Source organism: Pleurodeles waltl, chromosome 2_2, assembly GCF_031143425.1.
Source record: "Pleurodeles waltl isolate 20211129_DDA chromosome 2_2, aPleWal1.hap1.20221129, whole genome shotgun sequence".
Lineage (NCBI taxonomy): Eukaryota > Metazoa > Chordata > Amphibia > Caudata > Salamandridae > Pleurodeles > Pleurodeles waltl.
In genome coordinates this window covers 896,865,735-896,886,914 of record NC_090439.1, presented here as the reverse complement: position 1 = coordinate 896,886,914, position 21,180 = coordinate 896,865,735, and the positions used below count along the sequence as shown (strand labels likewise).

At 47.1% G+C, this 21,180-nt stretch overlaps 1 protein-coding gene across 1 annotated transcript in view; it reads right to left on the bottom strand.

The window, feature by feature from the left end:
• Positions 1 to 21,180, bottom strand: part of RIMS2 (regulating synaptic membrane exocytosis 2) — a 1,513,920-nt gene that overhangs the window by 491,339 nt on the left and 1,001,401 nt on the right. The window contains exons 16-17 of the mRNA XM_069220600.1: positions 3,986 to 4,139; positions 956 to 982 (exon numbers count right to left, since the gene is read on the bottom strand). Coding sequence (XP_069076701.1) covers positions 956 to 982; positions 3,986 to 4,139 — 181 coding nt within the window. The remainder of the gene's footprint in view (positions 1 to 955; positions 983 to 3,985; positions 4,140 to 21,180) is intronic.

Below are 21,180 nucleotides of genomic sequence, written 5' to 3'. Positions count from 1 at the left end.
ACCAATTGCTGGTGTCCTCAGCAACAGTGTTGCTTAAGTGTGAATAAGTAGATATCAGCTAGGAATGTTGAAGGCATCTTGAACTCTATCTAATGTCACACTGTGGGCCTTATTATGACATTGACTGAGGAGTTTCCGCCATCACAAATGTGACAGATATCCTGTCCGCCATATTACAATCTCCATTGAATATAATGGGATCATAATATGGCGGATGGGATATCCGCCATATTTGTGATGGAGGAAACCCCTCAGTCAAGGTCGTAATAAGGCCCTATATTTTATATATATTTTTTAAACTCCTACGATTGCTTACCATTCAATTGTATTGTTCCATGTTATTTGTAGCATACACTAATACCCACTCTACTACAGCAGCAGTATAGAAAGCTATCAAATAAACACATTGCAAGGTAAATCAACTATCATAGCCTTCTTTCTGTTCTTCTACCACGAGATGGAGAAGGAGAAATTGCTTTTACCAAGACATGAAGAAATTATGGGAAACAAAAAAGTGACTGCATAAGGATATGATTGTGAAGTGAACAAACTTACTATAGCTTTGAAACGTAAAACCATAAGTCACAGATCACAAAATATCATAGTCCAATGTGTGCATTTTTGTAATATTCAAGAAAACCATCAAAATGTTAGTTTCAAAAACTTTTGTGCTAATTGAATTTCAAGTAAGTCAGCAAAATAATTGATACATTTTCACTCCTCCACATCGAAGCAAAATGAACCTAAATGTTGTAAAACACTAAGGCAAAACACTAAAGAAAAGCCAGAAAAGGGGCAAGGAAGGGCATTTCTGAGAAGCAAGCGGGAGAAGCTAGGGCTCTTTAGGATATCAACATATGCACAAGATTGTAACCTAAACACATCAAAATGATGCCACACCAAACTGTGCATATGTACGCATGCATTGCTCTTTTCAGGCATGCTGAACATTTACCTGAATTATATGAATATGAGCCTTTATCTGGAAAACAAATATTAAAATGAAGTGACGTCAAGGACAATATACATGAATTTCACCCATGTAACAGGGATGTTTGAAAACTAGGACCCAACAATCATAATTATATTGTTCCCATCTTTTTCAGCTCTTTTGCATTGCAAAGGCTTAATGTGCTTTGCTTGCAGTGGCATGTAGTTATTATTCATACGTTAGGGTTCTTTTAGACATCCTTGCTTCATGTTAAATACCTTTTTAGCAAAAGGATTTAAACACCAATCCATGTAGTAGGCTATTTTTTCTTATGACCCTGTGAATCACACATTCATTGCATGCAACCCACTATCAGGTGCCTGCCACCGGCACCACACAACTCAATAATGGTTAAATCAGGCAATAAGCAACAACCATTTTGCTTCACTCTAAAAAAAAAATACATTGAAAAAAAGGTAAATCAAAAGAAACTTTCAAATGATTTCATGAATGCGTCCTCACACAAAAACAGAATTAGAAATCAAAATGTATCCCTTATGATTTCTATATAATGTATCTATTTTTCAGTAAATGTAGCGTCAATGAACCATAATCTTAATGAACAAGTGGTTAACAGTTATCTTTTTTGACAGAAGGGGATCTAGTAAAAATATGACTAAGGGAGCAGAGGAAACTGATTGAATCCAGCACACCCTAAACTGAGAATAAGAAAATATTCACAGGGACAACAATTTTAGAAAAAGGTTTGGAGGACTATTTTTAAATTTGTAAGAGGAACACTGTGCAGTCACACCTTTTCCAAAGATTTGACTTACCCCATGTTCTCTTTTTTTAGACTATGCACCAATGATGTCATTTTTAGGTCTTGCCTAGGCAGCATATGTGCTGTCTCTGAGACCTGCTGTATCTACTCTATGGCCTTTCAGCAAGTCCATCGTTTTCCATTGGTTCCTTTGTGTGCCTTTTGAAAATGTCTCTGTTTTGTGTGGTGAATCAGTGCCATTTGTCCTTCCTATTGGTATAGTTGTCACGCCCACGGAGCCTGGCCATATTACATGAATCATTTTGCTTCAGGCTGCTTATCTTACTTTCTGTGCACTATAATTTTTTGTTGGTTTCTAGCCGGAACACGAGCACTTGTGTTTTGAAGCACTGTTGGTTTCTGGGAGTAACCCAAGCACTCATATTTTCAGCCTGTCCGTTCCTGGGCTCTTTGTTTAGTTTAATTTTAATTTGTCACTCTGTACAGTCATGGGCCTCTCAGGCTCCAATAAATAAATAAACCCAGCAGAGCCCCCACTTATCACTAGCAGTCTGCCGAGGGCCGCTGTGACCTAAGTCCTGGTTTCCAAGCTCGGCGAACAATACTTTGCAATTTAGCATGGCAGTAGGCCTCCTGCTCAGGAAGGATGGGCTCTGCCAACAGCTTTACTGTCTCTTCACAATCTGCACCCTTGTACCACACCAAATTCCAGTCACAGTTATGCAGACTAGCGCTCAAACAGACTTCTGTCTCGGGAAGGACCGAGTGGAATAAGGCCATGTAGTAAGTTACACTGTGCATGCACTAGCCTGATTTCACATCATGTGACGCTTGCGGAGTCACTGAGCTGTTTCCTGGGTTGGGAAGTGATCATAGCGGACCTCTTGCACTGCATCAGTGAACTGGAGAGATGAGGCTCTGATCCCTGTCTAGGAGCTGTGCTGTGCCCCTCCTGCTCTTCCTCACATACAGCATAGTTTGCTGTATCCGCAACTCCCCTGCAGCAGGAAAGCACACACACAATATTCATCATGGTAAGGAAACGCATCCACTCGATGCCAGCTTCCCCCCGACCATTTGTGCTGCGCTCTCTCAAAGTACCAGCAGCATATGTGCCGGATTCCTCGCTTAGATGTTGTACATGAATTTTTGTGTATTTTTAGATGCGGCCTAATCAGATTGCATGACCCAGTATGTCATAATTGTATAGCTCTTTAAACACAGGATTATGTTTTGCTCTTGGAAACTGTGCATAAATCTTCTCCCCTGCATTTTTTCACCCTTTTCTTGGGAAGGGCATCAGGCGTTCGCAGTTGTAACCTTTGAAAAGCTTACACCTGATGGCAGCTTTCATTTTTTAATGAAATTTGGATTTGGAATTTGGATTTACTTTTGTTACATTGGAATGTACTTTCAGTGCTTTTTCCATAGGCTGTTCAATACTGTTGTGATGCAGTCGCACACACAATGTTATAGTGCAGTAGGTTTGCATTGACACACTTGTCTTTTTCTGTGCATTAAAAAACGTTGGAATGTGTTCATAAATGTCTCCTGAGGCACATTTATTCCTGGATCAGACTGAATGAACACTTTGTAGTAATGGTGTAGCTCTTCAATAACTGGCGTAACAGCACCCAGGATAATGTGCTGCATGGCTAAACACTAAGAAGGTCCCAAAGGCGAGACCTGTTGGCATTGCCGATACTTGTTTCTTTAGGAGATGCACACTCAACACTGCAGAATACATTTGCACATTTTGGAATCTCTTTATTGCAAAGCAGCCATGGACTACAACTGCAAAGGACTTATGTCACCCTATGAAATTAAGTATGCACCCTATGTTTTTTTAATTGCATGTCGCAACAGTAAGAGTAATTGCTGTTCCATGCAGTTGCAATGTAAGAAATCTCTCCAGTGTTACAAATTTGTGAAATGAGATCTAGGTTACATTTATAGCACCTATTTTAGAGATAACTGCATGCACACATTTTTAATGCCAGTGACCACGTGGCTATGTTTTACAATGTACTACACAAAAAAATGAACTACACACAAAACATGAGAATACCCCACACCAAAATATACACTTAATGTTTGATTCAGTCAGATCATAATAGCGCTTGAAATGTGCTCGGTGATAATAAGGCCACACTGACTGGCAGCTAAGAAAGTGCATATTGTATCGGCAGCTAACGGCTTCACAGTCCATTGGATGCACTGATTCAGAAAGTATACAATACACACAGAGCTACTCATCAGTGAAGACTTACTTTGTAACCTCCGGGTGGGGCTCTCTCCATGCGTCTGCCGGCGTGGCATGAATGGAGAAGGGTGGGGTAGTGGCAGCGAGGAGACATCGTGCGTCTGAAGTTTGTACCAGTGCGGCTCATCATCTAATAATGCTGTTTCTAACTCAATTAGAATCTAAAAGTTAAAGAAATGAATATGTTAGAAGATTAAAAGACACTACCTCCTAACAGCGTTTTATTTCTAGCTGCATGATCACATTATGGCATTACTGATGCATTCTAACAGTCAGAGCATAACCTCACACAAATAAGAACACATCTCCTCCAAGCAACAGTTGATAACGTTTGAGGAAAAATATCAAGACTGAAACTACAAAAGACGTGTTCAACATATACTTTTTACTATCACTTGTAGATTTAAAAAAACTAAAAGCATGCATCATGTCTATTATAATAGGCTACTGTGTTTTTACCTAGCAAGCTCTTGTGGGGGTGACTTGTGTGTCCAAAGCAGGCATCGCATTTCACGTTTACATTTGTCATCGCCATTCTTTTGCACTCTCTTTCGATGGCGGCCACTCAAAGGTGTTGGCAGAACGGGAGAGGTGAAAAAAAGAAAAAAGTGCTTACCTTTGGAGGAGACGCATTTGTCTCCCCTCCATCGTCATCCTCTTCCTGGGCGTACACAGGCTCCTATCCAATCATGGTGCTGCTGTCACCAGCATGACAGCAGTGTCGTGATTGGTCTGGGCAGCCTGCTTCGCCACTCAGGCTGGGAGTGGGAGCCTGTGCATGTTTTCCACTCGGCTGTGCAATACAGCCGGGTAAAGAACATGCAAAGTGCGCCTGTCTGTTTGGCTGGCCCACCACTGCCGGCCAAAACAACATGCAATTGTGGTGCAAAACCCATCATCCAACCTTCCTCCGGTCCCCTCCCTCCAGCCCAGCCCTGCCGTTGCCCCAGGAAAAATAAATTAATAATAAAGTAGCATTATTATCATTTTACTTTTCCTTTACCCACAATCCAGTGGGGCAAAGTTCCTCCGCCTTAGCAGTGGAGCTGTGTAGGAAAAGGGCTCCTTGTTGCAGTTACCCCCCACTTTTTGCCTGATATCAATGCTGACTTGACTGAGAAGTGTGTTGGGACCCTGCTAACCAGGCCCCAGCACCAGTGTTCTTTCACTTAAAAATGTACCATTGTTTCCACAATTGACACACCCCTGGCACACAGATAAGTCCCTTGTAAAGGGTACCAGTGGTACCAAGGGCCCTGTGACCAGGGAAGGTCTCTAAGCACTGCAGCATGTGTTGTGCCACCCTTAGGGACCCCTCACCTAACACATGCACACTGCCATTTCAGATTGTGTGTGTTGGTGGGTAGAAAAAGGCAATGTCGACATGGCATCCCCCTCAGGGTGCCATGCACACAAAATACTGCCTGTGGCATAGTTAAGTCACCCCTCTAGCAGGCTTTACAGCCCTAAGGCAGGGTGCACTATACCACAGGTGAGGGCATAGCTGCCTAAGCAATATGCCCCTGCAGTGTCTAAGTCCATTCTTAGACATTGTAAGTACAGTGTGGCCATATTAAGCATATGGTCTGGGAGTTTGTCAAAAACGGACTCCACAGCTCCATTTTGGCTACACTGAATACTGGGAGGTTTGGTATCAATCTTCTCAGAATAATAAACCCACACTGATGCCCGTGTTGGATTTATTACAAAATGCACACAGAGGGCATCTTAGAGATGCCCCCTGTATTTTACCCAATCCTTCAGTGCAGGACTGACTGGTCTGTGCCAGCCTGCTGCTGAGAGATGAGTTTCTGACCCCCCGGGGTGAGAGCCTTTGTGCTCTCTGAGGCCAGAAACAAAGCCTGCACTGGGTGGAGATGCTTAACACCTCCCCCTGTAGGAACGTTAACACCTAGCAGTGAGCCTCAAAGGCTCAAGCTTCGTGTTACAATGCCCCAGGGCACTCCAGCTAGGGGAGATGCCCACCCCCTGGACACGGCCCCCACTTTTGGCGGCAAGTCCAGGGGAGATAATGAGAAAAACAAGGAGGAGTCACCCACCAGTCAGGACAGCCACTAAGGTTTCCTGAGCTGAGGTGACCCCTGCCTTTAGAAATCCTCCATCTTGATTTTGGAGGATTCCCCCAATAGCAATAGGGATGTGCCCCCCTCCCCTCAGAGAGGAGGCACAAGGAGGGTGTAGCCACCCTCAAGGACAGTAGCCATTGGCTACTGCCCCCCAGACCTAAACACACCCCTAAATGTAGTATTTAGGGGCACCCCAGAACCCAGGAAATCAGATTCCTGCAACCTGAAGAAACAAAAAGGACTGCTGACCTGCAAGCCTGGAGAGAAGGAGGAAGACGACAACTGCTTTGGCCCCATCCCTACCGGCCTTTCTCCAACTTCCAAAACCTGCAACCAGCGACGCATCCGACAGGGACCAGCGACCTCTGAAGTCTCAGAGGACTGCCCTGGACTAAAGGACCAAGAAACTCCTGTGAACAGCGGCCCTGTTCAAAACCAGCCACTTCTTTGCAACAAAGAAGCAACTTCCAAAGACTGCACGTTTCCTGCCGGAAGCGTGAGACTTCTCACTCTGCACCCGACGCACCCAGCTCGAGATTCAGAGAACCAACACCTCAGGGAGGACTCCCCGGTGACTGCGAGCCCGTGAGCAACCAGAGACGACCCCCCTGAGCCCCCACAGCGACGCCTGCAGAGAGAATCCAGAGGCTCCCCCTGACCGCGACTGCCTGTAAAAAGGGACCCGACGCCTGGAACCAGCACTGCACCCGCAGCCCCCAGGACCTGAAGGAACTGAACCTCAGCTCAGGAGTGACCCCCAGGCAACCCTCTGCCTAGCCCAGGTGGTGTCGGTCCCGAGAAGCCCCCCCTGTGCCTGCCTGCACCGTTAGAGTGACCCCCGGGTCCCTCCATTGTTTCCTATCTAAAACCTGACGCCTGCTATCCAGACTGCACCCGGCCGCCCCTGTGCCGCTGAAGGTGTGATTTGTGTGCCTTCTTGTGTCCCCCCCAGTGCTCTACAAAACCCCCCCAGTCTGCCCCCGAGGACGCAGGTACTTACCTGCTGGCAGACTGGAACCGGAGCACCCCTGTTCTCCATAGGCGCCTATGTGTTTTGGGCACCTCTTTGACCTCTGCACGTGACCGGCCCTGAGCTGGTGGTGTGGTAACTTTGGGGTTGCCTTGAACCCCCAATGGTGGGCTGCCTATGCCCCTGAACTGAGACTTGTAAGTGTTTTACTTACCTCCTAATCTAACCTTTACTTACCTCCCCTAGGAACTGTTGATTTTTGCACTGTGTCCACTTTGAAAATAGCTTATTGCCATTTTTACAAAGACTGTATATGATATTGCTTTTATTCAAAGTTCCTAAAGTATCTAAGTGAAGTACCTTGCATTTAAAGTGTTTACTGCAAATCTTGAACCTGTGGTTCTTAAAATAAACTAAGAAAATATATTTTTCTATATAAAAACCTATTTTACTGGAGTAAGTCTTTGAGTGTGTGTTCCTCATTTATTGCCTGTGTGTGTACAACAAATGCTTAACACTATCCTCTGATAAGCCTACTGCTCGACCACACTACCACAAAATAGAGCATTAGAATGATCTACTTTTGCTACTACCTTACCTCTAAGAGGAGTATATATGGAGCCAACTTCCTACAAGCTGCCTCTGCTCTCTTAAAAGGTCATGTAGGCTAGTGTCTAAAATGTCTTTGGTCGCTGTCCCTGACCTACACTCTCAAGTCCAACTGGGAATTTAGTGATGTAAATCAGTTTTTTTGGCTAGATTTAATTAAAAGGACCAGGACTATCATTGTTATACGAACCCAATTGTAGAATACTCCATAACACTAAAGCATTTACATGACTTTGCAAAAAAGAGATCTCAGCCATTGAAAAAACCTGCAAAATTACTTCCTCCTTGCATAAGTAAGGACAGCACCCACTTTTTTTGCAGTCTAACCACACTGAAGATCAGGTCTGAAACCTCTTCTTTCAAGACAGGGCCCTGTATAACTTTGGACAATGTTTCATCCAATTAAGGGTTTCAATAATCTTCAAGAACCATTGTCTACACTGTCTTCAGTGTTTTGGGCCTTGTAAGGGTTAGTAGAGAGGTTAACAAATGCCAATTCAATCCAACTATAAGTAGTATGAATAGAGACCCAGAGGGTCTGACACATGTACTCAAGAAAATAAATTATGTTCTCAGCCACACTTGTTGATTCTTCCCCATAAACAACACCCTTGAGTGACCGCCTCTCTACCTTAGTAGGCTTAAACTTTGAAAGCAGACTGATACATAGCACTCCCTTTTGGATAGCAAATCAATTTTCTTAGCTTAGATCAAGCAGATGCATTTTGCTGAAACTCTGCATTTAAAAAAAAGTTATGATAGTTACCATTTCCACAGATGTAAAAAATGTGGGAATTGTACAACTTTATACTGAGCTCACTACTTTACTACTTTACTCCACTGGGGCAGAGGGATACCCAATCAATTAGAAACATACTTTGTTAGATGAGGGGGCCTAATCACAAACTGCACTTTGTAGTATGCTTAGAAGGAGTACTCACGTACTAAAAATGCTTTTCACAAATCTACATGCGGGGAACTCCGCTTTCACCCCCATTCTTTTTTATGTGCTATCTCTGCACGACTGTGGAGATCTCTGCACACTTTTTTTTATAGTAAATGTGGGACAGATGTGGGAGTGAGTGGACAATGGAGAATACTTGCTACTAAATAAGAAGGCTTTGGGGTCGTGGTTTGGCTCGACCGCGGGATGGCTGTCACTCTGTGAGGCTCGACAAATTTATCCAGAATTTCTTTGAGTCCTGGGAGCCATCAGGGGCCACAAACACACTGGGGTGATGCATTAAGGGGCCCATCAGCGCCGGTGACAGAGGTGGCCCCGCGCCGGGCCAAGAACCGCACAGAGGGCAGCAGGCCCAGCTGCGGTCAGACAGCAGCCTCCTGGGCCCATGCAGAGATCCGGGGCTGCCCTTGTGGGCTGGGCCATTGGAGGCACCTCCCAGGGTGGAATTGGGCCCCTCACGGTCAAGGTACTGGCGGAGGAGTGCTGGTGCTGTCTCCCGCGGTCGGAGGGAGACACGGACGAAGCCCAGCTGGCTATGCGCAAAGGGCGAGCCACGGGCAGTGCTGGGCCACATATCAGGCCCAAGAGAATAGGACGTGTGCAGTGGCCGCTGCAACATGGGCGGGCTCGCTGCTGAAGTCAGAGCCATTCTGCATTCCGATTGCGGCCTGGGAGGAATGAGGTGGAGAGGACTGAAATGAGCTGTTTGCCAGGGCGATCTGCTGAAGCACTGCTGGAAGACTGCAGGGGGCTACCTTGGGCGCCATCTGGGGCCTGGACATGACGACAACCTCGGTACAGGAAGTGCACGACAGAAAGTGTGCTGCCCTAGCCTGGACAACCTGTCATCAGAGGTCGTTAGTCAGAGAAACAAAGTAATTGGGGGATACTTACCGTGCACGGGTGAGAAGCCAGGAGGCCCTGGGAGCCCAAAGCCTCTTTTGAGCAGGGAAGCGGGGAGACAATACCTGAACCAATGCAGGGTGTTGCCTCTAGTTTTTAATGTATTGTAACATGACCTAGCTGGCTTGCAGGTGAGACACCTGAGATTAGTGATTCGGGAGGCGGTTGAGGAACGGTGGTCACCCTACGGTGATAACTGGGGCCCGGGCCTTGGACTGGTGACGGTGGAGTGCCTGAACACGGCAAGTGCGCCGAGTGGAGAGACACAACAGGGTCTCAGATAGGAACGGTGGTGGTAGAGCCCGGCACACGGATGAGGAAAAGGGAGCCCCATTTCAGGTGCCTGTGGCTGCCGCCGGTTCCTGTTCATAGAGCATTGCCCTTTTGCTGCCGGTGGGACACTGGAGTAGGTGGCCCCGCCAGGGGCAAGGGGGGCTAGTCCAGCATATTGCCTGCAGAGTCGAGGTTCAGATTGTGAGGCTGCCAGAATTGGAAAAATGGATCATAAGCATGCAAAACTCTTGTTTTGCTAGGAAAGCTAGACTAGATGACGAGGCACCAGATTTGTGCCAAGATGAGGAGATGCAGGGCATGTCAATTAAGGCTATGTTTTTGGACTTAAAGCAGAGTCTTGCAGGCGTTGATGCGAAGCTGAGCCATCTCACTAATCGTACGGACCGTTTAAAAGACAAAGTGTATGTTCATGATACTCGGCTTAATCATCTGGAGAACAGCACTTCTGATATGGAAGATGGGTGCCATGCTTCTAATGAGTGGCTTCTTCAGATGGAGCGAGTGCTGGAGGTGATCCGCAATAAGATTGAGGACCCAGAGGCTCGCTCGAGGAGGAATAATCTCTGCATCCTGGGCATCCCGGAATCTACAGAGATGGGCCAGATGGAGGACTATGTGGAGGCCATGCTGAAATCGCTCTTTTCTTATGAGCTATCCTCAGTGCTGGTGGTGGAACGTACACACAGATCCCTAGGACCGAGGCCTCCTCCTGGGACCGAGCCCCGGCGTATTATGGTGCACTTGTTAAATTATAGTGATCTCGATACAGTGCTCTGCCTGGCTCACAAGCACAATTCATTCACCTGCAACAACATGCTCACCATCTTTCCGGACTACACCCCTGCTATTCAGGTGGCGTGCAGAGCCTTCTTGCCGGTAAAAGGCTCATTGAACCAAACAGTTGCTAAGTTCTCCTTAATATACCCAGTGAAACTGAGAATCCAGCATAATGGCCGGCTGCATTTCTTCACTGACACCAAGCAGGTGGCAAAATTTGTAAAAACCCTTCCAAAGGTATCTGAAGCAGATGTCCCGAATGGTGACGCTGGGGAAGGGGGAAGACTGAATGATAATAAATGAGCAGGGACTGAACAAGCGGACTATGTAACTGTTGGCTACTCCTCCAGCCCTGCATATTCTATATAATGACTGGTGACCCTGATGGCTCCCTGTAGTCTGCTGTCCACCCATCCCCTTGTTGAGTGGGGAGTCGTCTGTCTTCCTGTGCCCAGAGGAGGAGTCCATTTTTATTGTTTTGCCCCAGAATTCAGGGGCCACGTGTGGGGAGAATCTAGGTGGGTGTAGGCTGTCAGGCTCCGATTGGGGGGACCAATGTGGAAGGTGGGTAGACGGGGGTTGTTTCCAGTTATGTGGTGTTTTTATAACCCCTTGTCCTTTCCTTTCCTCTGCACTCCTGCATTTTGAGTGACTTTCCTGGGGGTGGGGGGTAGGTGCGATTGCAGGGAAAGAGTGATAATCCACGATGCCTCAGGACACTAACACTGCATTAAGGTGCTTGACATGGAACATAATGATATACGTAAAATGCGTCAGATGGCGGCATATCTGCACGGTCATAATGTAGACATTTGTAGGCTGCAGAAGGTGCACTTGATTATAAAATCCAAATTGCGCCTATGCGTGGGCTGGGTGGGGGAGGGTCATGTTGCTGCATATTCCAGCTATGCCCACAGCGGGCAATCCTGAGCCATAGGTTGTTATCATGGCGAACCAGGGATGTAATCTGCGACCCGGACAGGCGATATGTTATGCTTTTAGGCATATTATTTGATCGCCCATTCAGGCTGCTGTCGGTATATGGCCCCAACACAGACAACCTGGAATTTTTTACTGAGGTTTGGCGCTTGGTTGGCAAGCTTGGTTCTGGGACGCTACTTTGGGGGAGAGGGAGGGTGGAGTGGGGGAAGGTGTTTTTACTATAGTGCTTGACCCAGCTGTAGATCACAGGAACTGTTCGAGACCCCCTCACTCGGCTCCTATGAAAGTTATGAACGCTATCATATAGGAGCACAGCTTGGTGGATATTTGGTGTGCTAAGCATGGTATGCTTACAGAAGGCACTTGCATTAACATGGTAACTAATAGCTGGTCTCGAATTGACTAGTAGCTTGGCACTAGGGATGCAGGGTTCTGGATGTTGGGCCTTGTGGCTTGCCCCGTACACTATCTGATCACTCCCCGGTACTTTTGGAGTTGCATGTCCCTGAATGCATGCAGCAGGTCTATGCGTGGTGTCTTCTTCAAGACGCAGTGCGCGATCAGGTATTTAGGGTGGAGGTGTGGGAGGCTGATGTTAACTAATTTGCGCAGAATAAGGGCACTGTTTCCTCTCCCAGTACTCTCTGGGAAGCATTTAAGGTTATTCAGGGTGTCTGTATAGCCAAGCAGCATGGCATTCTCTGTGCATTATGTCATGAGTTGGCTGAGTAAGAGGGCCAGCTCGCATCTTTAGAGCAGTGTTATTATGAGTCGCACGATGGTGCGTTATTAGCGGAGGCCAGAGAAAAGCTGTTGCAATATAATGAGGCAGTGCACCGTGAGGTCAGCTTTTCCCCCCTACACAGGAACCACAACCAAGCTCCAGAAAAGACTGCAAGCATACAGAACGTTTCTGCACGCCTCATCCTGGACATCCCCCGCCACTGCCACATCATAGCCCACCTGAGAGACCTACACTGGCTTACTGTCAACAAGAGAATCATGTTCAAACTCCTCACCCACGCTCACAAGGCACTGCACAACACCGGACCAGAATACCTCAACAGACGGCTCTCCTGCTACACCCTGACCCGACAGCTTCGCTCCGTCAACCTTGCCCTCGCCACCGTCCCACGCATCCACAGAATGACCGCCGGTGGCAGATCGTTCTGCCACCTCGCCGCCAAGACGTGGAACACTCTTCACACCCACCTGTGACAGACACAGGACCTACTTACCTTCAGGAGACACCTCAAGACATGGCTGTTCAAGCAGTAGCAACCCCCCTCCCATCAGCACCTTGAGACCCTCATGGGTGAGTAGTGTGCTTTACAAATGCTCTGATTGATTGATTGATTGGGGAAGCCATGGGATAGTGACTATGTTGTGAAGCATTGTGACGATGATGGTGTAGAAATGCGGGGATGGCTGAGGTGCCAATAATGAGAGACTTTTATTCCTCCTTATATCCCTCGATGAATAGTCAAGACCCTGAGAGGTACACAGAATATTTTTACACGATCAGCCTTTTGTGGCTTGAAATTGGGTATAGAGAATATCTGGACTCCCCATTCTTGGCAGACTATGTTGTTCAGGTTATACCCAGTCTCCTTAGTGAGAAGGCACCAGGGCTAGACGGCCTCACGGCGGACTTTTACAAGGAATATGCGGAGCTCCTAGCGCCACACTTGCTTGATATATTTGTGGAATCTATGGAGAGAGGTACTCTCTCTCCATTGTTACATGAGGAGCTCAATGTCACCATTCTGAAGCCAGGGAAGGTCCCTAGCCTCTGTAACTCTTACAGACCACTGTCGCTAATAAATGTTGACCATAAGATCTTGGCAAAGCTGATAGCATCCAGACTTCAGCTTGAGGATCAATGGACATATAAATGAACCCTTTTCGATATCCAGGGGCACTCTGCAGGGCTGTCCTCTTTCACCACTGCTTTTTGCAGTGATGATGGAGCCGCTGGCCGCACATCTGCAGCAGCACCACAATAACCGAGGACTAGCGTTTCGGCAGTGCCCCATGTTAGTATCAATGTATGCAGATGATGTTACTTTATACGTGCAAGACCCGCACGTCAATCTAGTTCCTATTATTCGAGAAATTAAAATGTATAAGATTTAGCGGATTGTCAGGCATTACAATAAACTGGACGCAATCCGTTATCTTTGTGATGTTGGAGGCCATGACTGTGTTCCCGTTTTACTGGGTAACTGAGCCCGTGTGATACTTGGGAATCTGGTTGTGCAGGGATGTGAAGTATCTCTGAACCAAAAATTATGGTGCTGTCTCCCGCTTTCGCTCACTGGACATATCACGCTCACCAAGATGGTGGTCCTTCCCAAATTTCTATACCTTTTCATCAACATCACCATGCCCCTCACCTCTTTTTTTTTTTTTTTTTTTAGAAACAGGCTTAGTTTGCTGCTAATATCCTTGGTCTGGGCAGGCAGGCAGCCCCAAATTTTGAGGGAAATGATGACCCAGCCCTTCAAACCAGGCGGACTGGCAGCACCGGACATGGAGCTATATTACAATTGCGCCCAAGCGCACTTTGGCCACTTTTGGATCCACCCTATTTGGTACCTGCCGCATACAGCCCCGGAGCAGGATTTCATCTGGCCACGCATATTTTCTAGGACTCTGTACTTCACCACATACTGACTGAAGCAAGAATCAATATTGTGGCATGCACTTGCTTGGCCTGGCAGACGTTATTCGGTTGCACAGGTGCACCTATACTGTATGCGCTATCTATGCCGCTCATTGATCAACCCACACTGCCTCTTATGAGCAGGGGAACTGCGTGCATGTGTCTCTGCAATATGCAGCTACCTACTATGGGCTCCCTGTATGCAAAGGGCCAATTTGTGACTCCTGACTCTGCGCTTTGCAAACCCTACAATGCTGCGCTATATTGCTTTACCTATCAAATCCAGACGGCTGTCCGTGCACAGCACAGTGAGTTTCCTTCCCCAATCCAGTATTGCAGGATTTGGAGCTGCTATATGCTTCCCCAGCATCTAGTTGGCTTGTCACTTGACTATATGCAACCATGCAGGATGCTGCTCCATCTACAGATCCATGTGCCAGATCACAATGGGAGCATGATTTGGGAATGCTCTTATCCTGTTGATGTTTGGAAGTACTGCTGTGTGCACACGTGTGCTCTCTCCCCCAACTATTGGCTGAGCTTGATACATTTTAAGTTTACAATTCAACTGTATTACACTCCCATATGACTATGACTGATGGGATTGCTCCCATACAAAGGGTGTCCCTGATGTGTGGCGGAAGGTGCAGGTTTCCTGCACTCCGCTTGGAGCTGCAGGCGATCCACACTTTTTGGCAGGGGGTGTTTTGATGTAATTGAAGAGATATCTGGCATACTGATACCAAGCACACCATTAATAGCACTCCTGGAGTGCACTATAGATATACAGTCAGACTACAGGAAGCTAGTGGGAATACTACTCATTTTAGCGAATCACAGAACAGTGATGCACTGGGGCTGGATTTGCAGCCAGAGTAGGGTAGACTGGCTGAAAGATGCAGCGTACTGCCAGGAGCAATTGAATCTTTATTGGGACCTAATGCCGGCAAATTCGATACCAATGTATATATGAGGCCCCCATAAGGCATATCTCCGAGTGCAGCCTGGAACACTTGGGTCATAGGCACGGAGGAGTCCTGGTACTATGTTGGAATCAGCTGAGGTGCTGAGTAATCCTCCACTTAGGTTGTATACAAACCATATTGACATGTCCTTGTGTTTTGTCTGTAGGAGTGCATGTTTTCCCCTCTGCCTCTTTCCTTTCTTGAAGTTATTCACTCTATGGAGAATTCTTTGCCATTGCTAATGCTTTATGTTATACGATGTAATTCTGCTGAATTATGAAACCTGTTGAGATACTTCTTTTCATCCATCAGTAGCAGTTGGATTGCACTAATGGAGTGACTAGCAGTTGGCGTTATGAACCTTTGTGTTGTTACTGTCAAGTGTTGTTATCAACATGTTAAAAAGCAATAAATATTTTTTTTTTAAAAATGTGAGGGGGTTAAGGAGGACTCATATACCCACCCACAGAAGAGTAAACACCTTTCTATTCACAAACAGCACTTCTAAAACTACTACAGCCAAAAAAGTCACAAGAGTAAATGTACTCTGGCACAGATTTGGAGTAAGTTCAACACCACACATGGTCAACCACTGTACTGCAACCCCATCTCATAGAAAATAATGGAGGCAGGGGCTTAAAATAACATCGCTTAGGAACTAATGTCAAAATAATTTGATCTATTTCAAATGTTCTAAAATATATATTACTTAATTTAATGTTAGAAAAATTATATGTATATAAAATTATACATTCATAAATATTAGTTTAAAAAGAAATGTAAATATTTTTAAAATAATTACATTAATTTAAAATAATTCTATAGATAACGTTTAGTAATTGGACAACATATTATTATAAGTAAACGTAAACATTTTACTTATCCAAGATTTTATGGCAGGGTTTGAGTTATTTTGTGCTTGTGACACCCTTTGATTCTCTGGGTATCTGTCTGAATAGCAAATTGTTGTGAGCTTCCCAGGTGTCCAAAAGCAATTCTGTTCTGGCTCAACACGCAGGTGCAGTAGTGAGATTTGCAAAATCATATAGAGATCGCTAGATACATTTTGCTGTCCTGGCATACAAAATGAAAGCCAGGGCTACTTGCACTTATGGGTCAGAGAGCTGGTGGTACAGAAAAATTATATCAATGAAGGTAATTGAGAGTAACTTCTTTCAGCAACTACTGCACCTAGGTCGTGGAACACCGATGGAAGCGGTTGGAGCAGATCTCGGGGTTGAAATAAATCAAGGACTGCATTGCATTAGCACCTATAAAATATTGGAATCGAATGTGGACTAAAGAGGAGCTTGGCTCCTATAAACAGAATCTATTTGACATTATGAAAAACCGAAACTATCGCTTTTTACCATTGTATGCCCACATATCAAATGTCCTCCATATTATTGGTCTGAAAGATCTTTGAATTAAAACAGAAGACATTATCAAAGTAAGTCTCGAACTGGTAACAAAAAACTACAGATGTTTTGTAGTTCAATTAAAGGGAAGTCATGCAGGTTGCCTGCTAAAAAACTTGATGGCGTATAAACAATGTCGATGCTTTGAGCCATACTAGGATGAAATCTTTCCAATGGTAAAAAAATATCTCTTTATTTGAAAGTTCGACTGGGCACTTTGCCTCTTGCATCAACTGTTAATAGATGGTCATCAAAGCTGTCCATGGAGCAGAACTGTGTCAATGCTCTTTGGGAGGTCAAGAAACAATCATCCACTTCCTGTTATGCCAGCACACATTAGGTATCGGGGAATGTTAATCTTTAAATATAAAATTAGAATGTGCAATGAAGCCCTAGCCTTTTGCAGGAGAACAGATGATAGAAACATTGTATTGGGTGTATCAGCATATATTTATGTGGCTTGGAATAGCAGGGCTTCAGCTAGGAAAATACTGCCCATGTTTTAAAATGGTATTTTCAATGTTGTTATCAGGGTCTACCTATGCTTCTTTAAGTGATTAAGTATATAAAAACCTTGGGGGCGTGGCCAAGATGGCAGCCGGAGCGGAAGCTTCGTACAGAGCTCCGCTCGTGGCCTATCACATATCTGCAACTCATCCGATCCTGCGGGTCCTGGCGCCCACTTCGGTAACACAGTTCCCCCCAGTGACGATTGGGGACCCGGAGACACCCGTGAGAGGGTGGCTTGCCCCTGGGGAGAGAGGAATCCCTCAATCGGAGCTGCGCGTGGCGCGCTTGCTGCGCACCCCCCGACGCGGCTGCAGGACTCTGCTGAGCGGGGAGGGCAGCTGCCGGGATTGGTGACGGTGGCAAGCCGTCAAGATCAATACGGACCAGGAAGGGCCCGGAAGAGATGGAGGCGGCCCATGCGCATAGGTGCGGTGTGCCTAGAACTGATGCCTGGAGCTGGGCTGACCGGCCTGGGGGAGCGCGAGGTGACTGGGCCTTGGTGGTGGGGCGTGCTGCGGGCGCGTTGGGAGCTGGCCTTCTGAGAAGCAGCTGCAGAAGGAACAGAGCACAGAGCTCTCGATTGTGGGGCCATGGCAGAGCAGGCCAGATTTTCTGAGGCACGTCCGGAGCACTGGTGTGGCTGGTGAGCGGATGGCCTTCCCTGGAGGCCTGTGGTGGTGCATCCTCCCACCTACTGGCCAGATTCAAGAGTACTAATACACCGAACAAGGGGATTTGGCTCCCCCCTGCCTTTTCCTCCCCTTTTAGCCTGGATGAAGGGCCCATAGCGTTGGACGAAGGATATATGGCCATATTTAAAAATAAGGTGAGGGAGAAGAACTTGTACACTCACTGAGAACCCGTCTATGTGCACCAGGGACTGGCTGGATGCAGCCTTACAGCTCATCCAAGCCCAAGTACTCAATAACTTTGGCGCACAATCGTTTTAGTCTTCCCTGGCACTGATGCATACAGTGATCTGCTCACAGGGGAAATACACGTGGACACAGCTGCGGAGGGGCTTGGGTCCTCCATGGTCCGGCCGGGAGTGGATTGAGCCGGCTCTGTGCTCTGTGGCTGAAGCGCAGGGAGCCGCAGTGCTCAATAAAGGAATCGTGATCCAGTGTGGCATCGGGTGAGTAGAACAGAAGCACTACAAGTTATCATGGTCAAGCCAAAGTCATCTAAGACGCAGCTCAGCGCTGAGGCTGATGCCTTATCCTCAGAGGGGGCCATGGGCTATCAAGCCGACACCCTACACAGGATGTCTGAAACTATTTGCACCCATTCGGCACAGTTTGACAAGTTGCTGCAGGCGGTGTTGGACACTAAAACCTCGCTGGAGGGAAAAATGTATTCTGTAGTGTTGGAAGTCAACCTCCTCAGAACGGATCATCGTAAACTGGTGGACAGTCACCCTCACTGAATCAGCGCTTAACACAGCACAACCTGATATCTCAGACATGAAAGTTCAAATTCAGCGCATGGAGGCTGAGATAACACAACTGCAACGCAGGGCCGAGGATGCAGAAGGCCGCTCGCGTAGGAATAATGTCAGATTCCTGGGTATTCCAGAGAAGGCGGAGTTCCCCAACACGTAAGTGTTCCTGGAGCGTTGGTTGAAAGACACAGTGTTGTCGCAGAATGTGCCTCCTATGTTGGTAGTGGAGCGAGCCCATCGGATCCCGGGTGGGCCGCCGCGACTGGGGTCCCCCCCTGACCGCTGATTGTACAGTTTCTAAATTATCGCGACAGAGATCAGATCCTACAGTGCTTCAGAACTTTGGGCCCCATCCAAATGGACAATACTGTTATCACGGCCTACCCGGATTATACAGGAGAAGTTCTGCATAAACAAGCCTCCTTCACAAGGGTGAAGCCACTGCTATGTGACAAATGCATCACTTATTCACTCATGTTTCCGGCCCGGCTAAGAGTGGTGGACGGGGACAGGGCTCTCATTTTCCCAACCTTGGCTACATGCCAAGGGCCTGGTGGATCCAGTCAAAGAAGATGTCGGATGTGAAGACTGGCTCTCCCCGCGCCCCCTGGAGAAAAAAAGAGGACAGGTACTGGGGTCGAGGTCGCAGACAGCAGTCGGCCAGGCGCAAGCCTTAAAAGAGGCCAATATGTTTGTGACAGCACAAACACCGATCAGAAGTGAGGTCAGAAACACAGATTCAGGCTTGTCGCAGTGTCATTCAAGCCCCCTTCATCTCCGCTAATACTTGGCCCTGATCCCACTCCACACACGGCGGACGACATATGAGACAATGCATTACAGCTCATATGGGTTGGAACGAATAAAGTCTGCGAAACCCAAAGGGGCACCATGGTATGCAAGCAGTCTGACTCGGACCTGCTCTCGACATTGCTGATTGGAAATCACGGCCCAGGAGAGTAAGTGTCTCCCGAAGTACAGATGAGGGCAGCGACGGCTGCCGTGTTTGACCTTGACCTGATGGGGAGGCTGCGTGCAAGTGGCGGAGCGTCCAGGATCGTGCAGGAAGTAAGATTATCCGCATAAGGCTGCGAGTACGGACTGATTCGCGCCTTGTTCATCTGCGTCCCCACACCCGCATGGGTCTCCGAAAGGAACTAGATCGGACAAGTGCCTCTGTGTGCACCGGTTGTGCTACATGGTTAATTGTTGTTTTGGGTTCTGTAAGTTCTTTATCTTTTCCTATTTCCTTTCTACACACAAGTTCTTTCATGCTTGAGGGGTGGTGGGGGCTGGGGGTTGGGTGGGTGGTAGGGTGACCCCTGTGGAGCGGCTGATTCTCGGCTGTGCAGGGAGAGCTATGGTATTCCACATTCATGCCGTCATGGTAACATATAATATTTTAACTTGGAATATACAGGCATGACTAGCGTTTCCAAAAGCTGTAGAATATACGCTTACCTCAAACGCCATAAGATACTATAAGATAAGATAGTTATACTTCAGGAGACACATCTCACAGCTCACGATTTGGGTAACCTCAGTAGGAAGTGGTTGGGATCGGTTCATGGCACTAGGACATCGGCATACTCGAGAGGTATGCTAATATGGATTGCCCCCGGAGTCCCTTATACAGTGACACACACTCAAATAGATGAAGAAGGTAGATATGTTCATTTAGCGGGAGATTTGGATGGGAAACAACTAGCTATATCAGGACTTTACGCACATAACACCAAGCAAGGAGACTTTTTGCCATCCACCTCAGCTCAATTAGCACGAGATCCCTTGCTGCCCAGCATCTGGGGCGTAGAATTTAACTGTGTCCCAGATGTGGATATGGACAGATCTCACCCGCCACTCATGGGCACCCCCAGCAGGAGACTCTCTCAGGTGCTGCAATCTTGGATGCTAGAGAGGAGACTTCACGATGTTTGGAGGGGCTTACACTCACTGGATAGGGAATACTCCTTCCTCTCCCCGGTCCACCGTCTTCATACTCGCATAGATTTACAGTTCAGCTCACACGATCTGACTCACAATTTCAATGGGGCATCATATCTAGCCAAAACCTTATCCGATCACTGCCCCCTGATTGCCACTGTTCAATGGGGCAGGATGCCCACGTGTATCCCCACTTGGCGCCTGCAGCCGACCCTGTTACATGACCCCCCTTTCCGTACAGAGCTGGCGGAGCGTATAGATTCTTATTTCGCTGTGAATACCTACCCGGCGTCATCACAGGCGGTCGAGTGGGATGGTCATAAGGTGGTGGTAAGGGGCATGTGTATGTCAATGGCAGGGGGGTTCGTCGCACGTTAATGTAGGATTTACAAAAAATTGAGGCGGAACTGCACGAGGTGGAGCTTGTGGTGGCATCGGGCAAAGAGGACTGGGGTAAATTGGTTGGGTTGAAGGGAAATTGGGCTGAGGTTGACTCGCGACTAAGGCAGTTTGATTATTGACATCATATAGCTCAGCTGCACTCCGAGGGGGACCGCTCTAGTAGGTTATTAGCCTGGCTAGTGAAAGGTGAGCAACAGCACACTCCCATAAGCGCCATCCGTTTGGACTCCGGAGCCATAGTAAATACACAGCTAGAAATAAAGACATTATTATAGCACTCTGTATATGGCACGTCCCCCTCCACCGCCAGG